The sequence below is a fragment of the Microtus pennsylvanicus genome, chromosome 8, assembly GCF_037038515.1.
Source record: "Microtus pennsylvanicus isolate mMicPen1 chromosome 8, mMicPen1.hap1, whole genome shotgun sequence".
In the NCBI taxonomy this organism is placed as follows: Eukaryota; Metazoa; Chordata; class Mammalia; order Rodentia; family Cricetidae; genus Microtus; species Microtus pennsylvanicus.
The window spans coordinates 109233227-109246113 of NC_134586.1; the positions used below are offsets into that span (position 1 = coordinate 109233227).

Consider the following 12887-nt stretch of genomic DNA (forward strand, 5'->3'; position numbering starts at 1 on the left):
GGATTCTTCCTCGAATCGTCCGTGATGCTCCAATAACTGGAGCCCATACATTCTATACTGATGCCAATAAATCAGGGAAGGCAGGTTACAAATCAGAAGACTTGGGTAAGGTGGAACAAAGTCCGTATAATTCTGTCCAGAAGGCAGAATTATATGCCATTCTTATGGTGCTAAGGGATTTTAAAGAACCTATTAATATAGTTACAGATTCACAATATACAGAAAGAGTTATTTTACATATTGAAACTGCTGAATTTATACCTGATGATACAGAACTAACCTCATTGTTTCTTCAGGTTCAAGATTTGATCATGAACAGGCTTTGCCCTATGTACATAACACATATCTGATCCCATACGGGTCTGTCAGGTCCTCTAGCACAAGGTAATGCAGAAATTGATCAATTATTGATTGGTAGTGTGCTACAAGCCTCTGAATTTCATAAAAAACATCATGTTAATAGCAAAGGTTTGAAGAAAGAGTTTTCAATTACATGGCAACAAGCTAAGGAGATTGTAAAGAAATGCCCTACTTGCTCTTTCTATAACCAAACGCCACTGCCTGCAGGGACTAATCCAAAGGGTACCCAAAGGAATGAAATCTGGCAGATGGATGTGTTCCACTTTGCAGAATTTGGCAAATTAAAATATGTTCATCACACCATTGACACTTATTCAGGCTTTCAGTGGGCAACTGCTTTAAGTTCAGAAAAAGCTGATTCAGTAATCATTCATTTATTAGAAGTCATGGCTATCATGGGTATACCTACACAAATAAAGACGGATAATGGTCCTGCTTATGTTTCTAGGAAAATGAAATGGTTTTTTGATTATTACAGTATCAAGCATGTTATAGGTATACCATACAATCCTACAGGTCAAGCAGTCATAGAAAGATCAAATCGAACTATAAAGGATATGTTGAACAAACAGAAAGGGGTGGAAAACACCCCCAGAAATAGGTTACATAATGCTTTGTTAACCTTGCATTTTCTCAATGCTAATGAGAAGGGAACAACGGCTGCAGAAAGACATTGGATAATGGAAAAGTCTACTGAACTAAATCAACCAGTTTATTTCAAGGATGTGCTGACCTCACAATGGAAGCCAGGAGATGTGCTACGTTGGGGAAGAGGTTTTGCTCTTATCTCCACAGGTGAGGAAAAATTGTGGATACCATCAAAATTAATAAAGGTTCGGTTTGAAGAAGAGAAGCCACTTGGAAAAGATAAATAACAATTCTTTCATAAGGATGGCGAGCATACTGATGGTAAGAAATACAGATAGGTTGGAGGCAGGGTTCTTTTCTTATCTCCACAGGAAAATACTCATCTTCAAAGAAATTGAGGGACCCTGAATATTTAATTACTGATGGATGGACACATTTTGTAAGTATTAATTTATATATATATATATATATATATATATATATATATGTCTTATTAAACATTTCTTTATAAATATATAGAGCTGGTTTTGAAGTTGGACTCTGGCTCAGTCCCTCTCCGATTCCAAGCCTGTTAGTAAGAGAAAAACCCAGAGTTTCTGTCTCATGTCAAGAGCCATGATATGGGACAGAAAGAAATATGAGTTTAGAAAACATCTTTGCTTTTCTTCATATCTATCATACTTTTCATTGAATATATCTATCATGCCTTTCATTGAATATATATATGTATGTCTATATATGTCTATATGATTAATGTTTAAGTTTTTCACAATGAACAATGAGTTTTTCCTGAAGTGACATTTGAAGTTTCCAGGAAGAAGATGGGGCCCCACAACAACAACTCTACCTGGTTGATATGATGTCATGATACTGATAGTGCTACTACAAGACCTGTTTTGGATACCAGCTGCACAAGACGATCCCAAGTTGGTTAGCTGAAATGGTGCACATCTTGTACAACATTCTGGCCAGACCTCCACAAAATACTCAGAGACTATTTGCAATTTTAAATGACATTGATCTTGAAATTTAACCATCATTTTACTTTCACAGGATTCCCCAGAAAGAACATCGCCCCCATGACAGCTGGAAGTAATTCTAGAGGATGAAGTCCCCTCTCCCCGTAAAGTTTACCCCTGGGTTTAGGGACATCATTAAGGGTTGGGAGATTGGGGGAGGAATTTTATAAGCTCAGGGATCATTTTGAAAAAAAAAAAAAGAGGGAACGATGGGATAATAGATTTATAATTGTTAGTTACTGCTCTTAGACAAATATATTGGTATCGATTCTTATATATTGATACAAAGTTAAATTATATTGACTATTGTATGCATGCATGTTTCTATGTCTGTTTAAAACATTTTTATGTATTGACATATATTGTATTGATATATATATAGTATATATTTACCATATTGCAGTGTACATTTCTACCTCTGATTAAGATACTTATATAATGTTTGTGTATTGATGTATACCTACCATATTGCAATGTATATTTGTACAGTGTTTATATTTGGAGGTCATTATCCTCATTTGTTACACAGTTGTTTATTGTCTTAGTCTTTAAGTTAGATAGATATTGAGAATTATATAGATTAATAGTCATCTAAGTTTGTCATTTATAATCAGACTAATCAGGTTCTTTAGATATATAGAGATTATACTCAGTATAGATAGACAATCTTCAACCTCTTCAAAGAGCTGTAGAAAATGGCCTTTAATCTAACTCAGAGTTTCGTGATAGTGACACACAATTGCTCCTGGCAACACCACTCCATTCCCGAGAGAATGTTGAGCACCAAAGACACTCCACCTGGAGCCTTTCTTTTTGGCAGAACTGGCCTTTGGGCAAAGAAATGCAAATACCTCAACCACTGACAGAGATACAGAGCGTGCATCAATGGATAAAACAGGACTGTCTTATCCTGCCAAGACAGGGTAAGATAGTTTTGAAAAGTTCCTTGCCTTTAATAATGGTATGTCAGTTATGTTAGGCCTTAGCCAAAATTGGTTGACTCTACATTGCAAACGAGATTTTGGGTGATTGCCCAGGTAGTCAGTTGTCTCTGTCAATTGTTGCACATTTTGGATATATCTCGTTTGTTGAGTAGTGTTTATTTCCTTCTCAGATCTTTGACGGAGTTGAAGATTATATAATTGTAGTTACTCTCTACATTATTTGGACTCCTTGAGATAGAATGTTTAGCAAAGCTTTTGTCCTCAATATGTTTATTATATTTATTATTTGTTGTTATTGTATATAGTTGTATTTGGTTTGGTTCTGTCTTATTTAGACAAAAAAGGGGAGATGTAGGGATAAGTCCCGCCCCTTGGGGGGCGTGTTCTCCTCGGGCTAATATCTGCCTATAAATTTGGCGAGCGTGCTCCCAGCCGTTGCTTCTGCTTTCCTGGTCTCCGCGGGAATGGTGGTTCTGTAAGTCTATTTCTACATTAAAGCTATAGATATATATATTTTTACAATCTGTCTGAATTCGTTTACGCCGTTACACATAGGCATTGTGAGACTGTGCTCTTCATCACAGACTAGCAAGGACTTTCTGGTCCTCAGTATCAAGCAGCCAGAAGTGCTATGTATTTGTGTAGGTTAGAGACAAGACATAAAGTGGATTGACCTGGAATTTTCCCCCAATCAGTACCTCAGTACATAGGTGTCAGTTTAAATACCTGAGTCACTGTTACCCACGGAACACTTTTATGCTAAGTGTCAAACATGATACTGTCATCTCTCATCTCTGCTATCGCAGGTTGATGATGGAAGTGTTAAAGTGTTCCTACTTCACTTAATCACAGTGGAAATGTGGTAATGAGGGCCTATCTGCATTTGCTGAGTCTGGCCACATCTAGAGTGCATGATGTGTGTGTGTTTGTGTGTGTGTAGTATTTGTGTATGTGTGTGTGTGTGGTGTTTGTGTATGTGGGTGTGTGGTATGTGTGTATTTGTATGTGTGGTGTGTGTGTGCGTAGTGGTCTATGTGTGAGTGTTGTGTGTAGTATGTGTGTGTTGTGTATGTGTGTGTGTTGTATGTGTATGTGTGGTGCATATGTGTGTGTGTGGTGTTAACTTTTTAGTCAAAGTACTATATGACTAAAGATATTCTGAAAAAAAATTGCATGTTCAACTCCATGAACCTTTTAAGTTTGTTCACAAACCACCATGGTTTGCTAGACAGTAGCAGAAGAATATACCCTGTAAATTTCTTTAGCAGAGAAGTAGCAAGTTTCCAAACCTACTGGTAATTCTATTGTAATATTGACTAAAGAGGAAACACATTGAGAATAAGAAATCAGCCATTATTTTCAGTGATTTAAAGGTTGGACTCTGCTGGGATGCATATTAAGTGGATATTTGACACATTTATACACTGATCAGATACAGCCATTACAGTTTCCTGGGTTTCTTTTCTATGATCAAAAGATACAGAAATTGAATTGAATGTTTATTCCCTTGTAAAAAACATCATATGGTAGTGCCATATGATGGCTTCTTTTTACATTGCAGCACTATAAGAATCTATTTAACAATAAAAATCTCACAGTTTATATAAGAATCAATCAGAAAAATCCTCTTATAGTACAGATTAGGGCTGGCCAGGCATACTGACACATTCAGGTTCTCAGAATTTTTCCAAATATAATAATGACACAGTCCCCAGGCCACATTATGAATAACGAAGGCCAAGAGGTTATTTTCACTTCAGCTAGTGCTGGCTTATATTCATACTCTGTTCTCCATACTCTGTTTACTTTCCATGATGCCTCTATTTGTATCTAAATGAAAAAAACCAATTATAGAATTTGGAATGTTTTACCAAATGGCCAAGTATGTGGATAACTTGTATGATGAAGATTTAGAACTAAAAGCAGTGTTGCTCTGATTCTGGAAAGGTGGGGTGTATTCAATGGCTACTCTGTGAAAGTTGATAAAATAGTCTAGTCTGTATTATCATGACCACGTAAGCAATAATGTGGCTTCCTATTTTAAATGGTGTCTTCTATATCCACCTCAAAAATGACAATTGTATGCCTCATTTTCTAGAGAAATACCTATAAATCTGTTTTAAGAATATTTGTATTTCACGGTTAACTACTTTCTTGAGTAACCATCTATTGAAATCCAGAGAATTAACAAATTCTTGCAGAAAATTATTTTAAGGTCCATACTTATCAAGATATGTTTATTTGGTACCATTTATTCACCCCAGATAAAAATACACTAGCCTCTAATTGGCAGACTTGGCAATCGGGGCCTGAGTCTGACATGGTCACAAACATTGCAGAGCTGAATACTTTGTGAATGTCGGGGTACTTGTTCATTACTTTCCTTGTATTGCCCCTGGATTTGTGTAAAATGAATGTCATCTCTCAATAGAGAGAAGTGAGCAATGCCTAGCTACCAGCCCCTGCTATTATTTAAGCATTCAGATCACGTTCCCAACAGAATCTGAAGGGTATTGCGCCAGAGTCTTGAACCATTTTTGTTTACTTTTTTGTAAAAAAATGTGCTCAAGTTAAGCTGAAATCCATTTTTTGGTTATATACAAATGGTTTATATATTATTATAATATTGTGATCCTAAGAAGAATCTGAGGCTGGAGTCAAGACAGCAAGAATTCTCCTTGTCTCCCAATTAGAAATGCTCCCATAATTTTCATTTTGGTTTTTCTTTTCAACATGATGAACAAATGAACATTGATCTAAATAATATTGGACTCTTCTTGATCTTACATAGTTCACTATCTCAAGTATATTTTAAAGATTTTCTATCTTCATTTGCATTGTTTCATGGAAATTTGGTTGTTTATTTCTCAGTTGCTTTAGGTTTATCTAAGGTAAAATAAAGTGATTGAATATTTTGTAAAGTATGTCTTATTAGTACAATAATAGAGGTTCACCTCAGAAGTTATACATGTTCAATTATTTTTAAGAAATATATAATATTTTACAATCTTTTACTAAGTAAATCTAAAAATGAACTGTTATTTTTTTAAATTAGTGTCATTTTCCTTATAATAAGGACTTAGGCTTAACTTTATAAAGGGTTAGAACATATGAAATGATGTCACTTTCTGTTGGATTACTTGGAAACAGAGGACTTAATTGGACAGGAATTTCAAGAGGCAAAGTTTTACTAGTTTCTGTTGAATTTTATTGTCCCAGACAATCAATCTTAGTATTTAATTTAATAGTATAAATTTCAAGTGATTGTCTTTGTTAAGTCAAGGATCCTTTTGCTGTGACAGTCTTGTGTACTTGATTTCTGAAGTGGAAAAAGAAATGAAGCAGGCCTTTTACTCAGATTTTTATTTGTGTGTGGTTTTTCTTATCATAAATTTAAGTTTCTGATTTATAATGAATACAGTCCTAGACTCACACGATTATAGAAAAGTCTTAAAAATTTATATGAGTTGGGATTATATTTGAAAAGCAAATCCATCCAGAGCTGTAATATTGAGCAGATTCTTGACAAGGGAGAGGATCTGAAAGTTCTTTCTGCAAGTGTGGGCAGAAGGGCCTTACTCTGCTCATTCTTGCTTTTACAATGCCCAGTGTTTTGCTTAGACATTTTTGTTTTGTGAAATTCAGTGATCTTGAAAGTTATGGAAATAGGTCATGTTAATGAGATTATACCCCATGCAGGAAATAAGAAAGAATGTTGCCTGAGAAAATTTTGTTGAGAACTTGGAAAGTCATCTGACCTCTTTTTTTGTACCTCAGATGAAGTTGAATCATTGGTATTTTTTGGATAGAGAGGGATTTTTGTGCTGAACCTACCAGTTTAACATAAGGCTTATGTTTAAGGTTCTTCTAAATGAGAAATTTGTTTATTTTTGTTTTTTATCAGATGAAATGTTCAACATGTGACTCATCATAAGGAAATCTTTATCACATCACGATCTAATTTTTATTAGTTAGGATGATGTTATTCTTCTGAAGGATTTGATCCCTGGTATATGAAGATTTTATCACATTCCTCAAGTCTTCCTTTAGAGAGTTTAAAACACATTTTGGCATTTCAGGAGATACCCCGACAGTCCATTTTGTATGAAGAGTCTGAGAACAGGTCTGACTGAGCAGTGCTGAAGAAAGGCACCATTCACCCTCCTTCATGCCAGCTATCAAGAGTGTAGTTTCTTAGCATCTATTCACATTTTCAATTCATCTGCTGAATCTCCCAGGAAATTTACCCTGATGTTGAGAAGTCATAGTTACTATTCCTATGCCAGATTCAGTCAGTTGGCTCAAATGGGAGCTCAGGTTTAGTCAAGTCAGACTATCAAGAGCATATAGAATTCTAATTAGTCCACTTAGCTTTCTTTCAGGAAATATTATTTTCACCTATTTTTTAATGGATAAAAGTAGAATAAGTTTTGAATCAAATGACACCCTCCTACAACTCTGTAGTAATAGGAGCAGCAGGGCTGCATCCCCAGCACCCCGGCCACCTGCTAGCTTATACTCCGAAATAATTACATGGACACTGTTTTCTTATAAACACTGCTTGACCCATTAGCTCTAGCCCTTACTGGCTAATTCTGATATCCCAATCAACCCATCTCTAATAAACTGTGTTGCACCAGTCTTACCAGGATAGATTCAGCATGTCTGAGTTGGCGGCTTGCTTCATCATGTGCATCTGCCTCAGAAAGCGTCTGCCAGGGAGAGGGGAGCATGGCATCTCTGAGCTCACTTCCTCTTCCTCCCAGCATTCTGTTCTGTTTACTCCTCCCACCTATGTTCTAACCAATTAAATGGGCCAAGACAGTTTCTTTATTTTTTAACCAATGACCTTCCTCCATCACAACTCTCCTTTCAACTTTAAAATAACAGGATGCATATTAGCAGGACTCTTAGATAAATTCTCCATGTTTATAATCAGCTTATTTTTTTTTAATCTCTGGAGCTCTATAGCATGTGTCTAATTAGTGATGGTTGGCCTTCATGTTGACATTTATCAGTTAACTCATATTATTGTGTTTATGCATACTGTATTCTTTGCTGAATTTTATATGCTTGCCAAGAGCAGCAATTTTTAGGTTATTAATGTACGCTGAAAAGTATTTTTAAATGCAACTACTAAAATCTTTTTATTGCTATTGTTTTAATTTTTATGAATAATTTTATCATTAATATGTGCAGCATTTTTTGTATATCATTCTTTTAATGAAGAGGAAAATTTTTTAGTTTTAGTTTTTATTCATTTTTATTTAGGTGTCTGAATGTTTCCTATGTGCCATATGTGTGTGAATGCGCTCAGCTTGTAACTGAAGCTGTAGTTACAAGTGGCTGTAAGCTGTCTGATATGAGCTGTGAACCAAACCCAGGTCCTTGGGAAGATCAGCAGGTGCTTTTAACTGATGAATCCCAACTCCAAGAAGAACATATTGGATGAAGATAATTTAATTTGTGCTTAGTCATCCAGATGATTTAAATTAATATTGAAAACAGTAAAGCGTGAAACAAACCCACACCAGTTTGGATTCAAAGGATTATTTATTTGAGGGGAAAAAACTTACAGAACACCATCCTACATGACAGGCAGGAAAGGAGTCAAGTTGCCGGAGCAATAGAGTGAGCTGAGGGCTGCCACTGCTTTTTAAAGAGAAAGAGACCACACCCCAGTAGGCTGGTATCTCAACGGCTATTGGTTGAAGGAGAGGAAGAAGCTCCTGCAGCAAAACAGTACATATAAAAACATAACTGAATTTTTGCACTCTGAACTTACTACAGCCAATGCCACAATTAGGAGCAGAAGCTCACCAACTCTACTAAAGGCAGTTTTGGTAGAGTTTGTCCCAATTTATAATATCAACAATGTTACTTTTTAAGTCTTTAAACTTCATGTCTGGCTCTTTCATTATTGTTGGTTTTGCTTCACATTATTACTTTTGTGTTTATCTATATTATATCATACTGTATATAGATTATCAACCTGAAGTCATATATTCCCTTTGCTGTTTACTACCTCCCATTGATGTGAGGTCTCTGGAATGCAGTTGCCTCTGAAAGTCTGAGGACCTTATTTAGGTACTTTCATAGAATCTGAATATTTGCTTCTTTCATTCTTAAACAATCAACTCTTGCTATGTTCACAAACATATTGCTGTGTTTTCCCATCATCTCAGAATGCTATTCCATACTCATTTTCACCAATGGCATGGTGTCATCAGGGAGTGACTGGGTATATAGACCAGAGGTTGGATTCTAGCCTTCTGTTACTGTGTATCTTATGAAATGGACAGTCATTTGGATCCTACAGATTTTATAGTCTTAAGTAACATACACGGAAGAGTGGAGTTAAAAGAAGATCTTTAAAATATCTTCAGTCCAGAGATCTATTCAAAGTGATGGTAAAAGGTTAGAGGGATAACGTCTTAAAGTATAGCTCACCATCTGTGAAACTGCCATGGGAGCACAGTGCCAGTCAGAGATGACATAGCCGTCAGCTTTCACCTCATCAGCCTTCTTGTCAATAATAGCTGAGAAGAAATCTATCAACAGCTTTATCAAAATTTGTTTTTTCTTAATTTTTAATTGTTAATTTTGGCTGTGAAATATTTGAATATAAATTGATTTCTCCATACTTATTTTAATGAAACCATCAATTTATATTATTTATATAGTTTTCTGGAAGCTGTCTGTTTGCTCATTTTCTCCACCATTGGTCGTTTTAGTATTGGTTTGTTGGAAAGCTTCCTGGATGTTGTGTTGTAATCTTTTTAATAAATTTATTTATTTATTTTTGGTTTTTTGAGAGAGGGTTTGTCTGTAGCTTTGGAGTCTGTCCTGGAACTATCTCTTGTAGACCAGACTGACCTCAAACTCACAGAGATCCGCCTGCATCTGCCTCCTGAGTGCTGGGATTAAAAGCGTGCACCACCACCGCCCAGCTAACTGTGCTGTAATTCTTTGCCATTGATATGAATTGAAAATATTTTTCTCAGATTTTTATTTAATTTATTATATTTTTGTGGTATTATTGATAAGTGGATTTTGTTATTTTAATTGGGATTAATCAATATTTTAGTGCTGTTATATGATGTTTAATATACTTTCATGTCTCAGTTTTCTGTCTTAAGAAAATTGTACAGTATTTTTCCAAACTAATTTTAGCCTTAGAACAGCTAGAATTGATTTGTTTCATTTTGTTTGTGTAGATAACTGAGTATCCCAGCACTATTTATTAGCTAATGGTCCTATCATTCCTCTTTAACTGAAATGCAGAGCTTACTGTAAATTATTTACATATGTATTTAGAGATACTTTCTATTTTTATCTTTATCTTCCTATCTGTCTCAATCCCTTGTCTTACTTGTCATGTTTCTTGTGTGTACCAGTATATAGTGGAGCTGAAGTTGTCACATCTTTTCTGACATATCTTAGCTATTTTGGCTGTTTTGCTTTCGTACAGAACTTGGAAAATCACCTTATTACTTCAATTTAAAAACCCTTTGGGAATTCAGTTTCCCTGAATCTATAGATTTCCTGAATCTATACCTTCCCTGGAATTAGCTAAAGGAACTTTCTTCTGCTTCTACGAAGCCCTGTGCCCTTTCTAAGCCAGACATTTCCATGGATCATTTTGGTCTTTCCAATTACACAACCATAATTTGCTAATGCATCATTATTGTCCGCAATTGCAATCTTTATAATGCTCACAGTGCTAACTCTGGATTGCAGTGTACTGAATTGGAATGTTAATAATGAGAATCCTCTCTCCACACCCCTCCCCGGTTTTGATGCTTAAGAGAGCATTTTCCTATTCAAAATCAAATGTGCTGTAGGTTTTAAAATATTTGACACATTTATTCCATTGAGGAGACAACGGGGAAAACAGTGCTCCTTACCAACACTGCCATGCACTCTTCCTGCCTTTACCCTATGGACCCACACCACTGAAGGATCAGTGTCTCTAACTGTCTCAGACCCTGACCAATTTAAAAGATGCTTAATTTCCTTCAGTGACATGACAACTACCAAGTGGTCAAACGAGATCTAAATACACATTTTGTTGATGCTTAGTTATTGAAACAGTTGTCATAGTAAACTCTCCAGGGACTCAGATATCCCTACTGAATCATTCTGACGCAGGAATTCGGTCTGTTGTGTTCATTGCGTGTCACTAAAGAGTGGTACTGGATCTACCATGTAGGGGGTGCCCAGTTCCCCTTAAGGTCACTTCTTCCTATGAATCAGTTTGTTTCCTGTGACTTTCACTAGAATTTGGTCTGTTTTCCACGAATGCTAGACTTTACTACTTGCTGGCCAGTTGTCATTGAGGTTGCTGGCAGGACTAGAGACATGGTCTATCCATATGTTGCTTCTTAAAGAAAGTCAAGTCATCTGGCTTTGAAGAGCTGAAACCTTGAACTGGGTTCTGACTCTATGACATGAATTAAACTAGCAAATGATAGTGGTCCTGAAAAACCATTGCCTTGGTAGGCTTGATGGCACGTACCTGTAATAATAGTGCTCAGGAAGCTGAGGAAGGGGGATTGTTAGCTGGAGGCCAACCTGACCTACATAGTGACTGACTTAAACAAAGCAGAAAATTAGAGCAAAGAGAAAAAATCTATTGCCAGGGGAAGACTAAATCTCATGCTGGTTCCTGAATATTCCAGCATGCTAATAGAGATGCTGTGTTACCAAGAAAACAGATTTTCTATTTTGCCTTTTGTAGCACTCATAATTATCTTTCTAGTTTATCATAAGCTGGTTTCTAACCATAAGGCCTCTTTTGTTGTTGTTTGGGATTTTTGTTTGTTTAGGATGTTTTTTCTGTGGTCATTTTTAGTTTGTATGTCTCATCACATTTGCCATCATTGCTTGGGAAGCCACGAGCACATTTGACTTACAGCTTTCTTTGGTTGCCTGACTTTACTGGTGGGAGAAGGCTGCTCTTCCCAAATGGCCACATTTCTGTTTGATCTGTCTGGCATGTGGTGGAATCCACATTGTACCTTCCAAATATACTAAAGATGGAGCTATGTACAGAATGTAGAGACTTCATTTGCATGCTGCTTCTATGATGTTGTTCTGGATCTCTTACCTGTTCACAGCAGCCAGCCCTACCATCTGCTTGGTGAGACCAGCTAACCATCCAGCTGACAGCAGCAGGCTTTTTATAACTACCTCCTCCGTGAGGTCAGGAGTGCATAATACTCTAGAGGAGACTGGCTTTTCCCAGATCAAATTTTTTCTTTTCCCCTTACTTTAAAATCTGTATGGTCCTCCAGTGACCAAAATGCTTGGCTCTTCATTGAGAAAGATCTTTGAATATACATATCTCCCCAAAAACTAATTCTTCAGTGGGATGGTGCACATGTGGCGGACAGTGGAATGCATTGTTATCAGCAGACAGGACCCATCCAACATGCATTTATGGTACACGGTTCACGTACTAAAGATAACACAGAGCTGCTTTGTCCGATCAGAGCTCTTATGGTGACACTTAAAAATTAACGGAATTTTCAAGAAGGCCACTTTTAGCTACTGTAGTTGATGATCCAGGACCTGAAGAGGTTGGTTAAAAGTGTAGTGCTACCTACAGCACAGCCTTAGTCTCTGACCGCTGTGCGGTGGTCCTGAGTGTGTGTTAAGGAGAGTTCATCAGCCCTTGCATTGATTAAGGTCATTTACTAAGTGCCGTGTCAAGTGCTTGCTGACTTACATCTGTCTGTCTGTTTCCCTCTAGGAAAAGAAGAGTACATCGCCACATTCAAGGGCTCTGAATACTTCTGCTACGACCTGTCCCAGAACCCCATTCAAAGCAGCAGCGACGAAATAACCCTGTCCTTTAAAACTCTTCAGAGGAATGGACTGATGCTTCACACAGGGAAATCAGCGGATTATGTCAATCTTGCCTTGAAAAATGGAGCTGTCTCTCTGGTCATTAATTTGGGATCAGGGGCCTTTG

At 36.7% G+C, this 12887-nt stretch overlaps 1 protein-coding gene across 44 annotated transcripts in view; it reads left to right on the forward strand.

Annotated features, from left to right (window-relative positions):
- Nucleotides 1-12887, forward strand: part of Nrxn1 (neurexin 1) — a 1109587-nt gene that overhangs the window by 400608 nt on the left and 696092 nt on the right. For all 44 annotated transcript variants that reach the window (XM_075984298.1, XM_075984300.1, XM_075984304.1 and 41 more), the window contains one exon: nt 12666-12887. This exon is cut by the window's right edge and continues 80 nt beyond it. In XM_075984298.1, the coding sequence (XP_075840413.1) occupies nt 12666-12887 (222 nt within the window). The remainder of the gene's footprint in view (nt 1-12665) is intronic.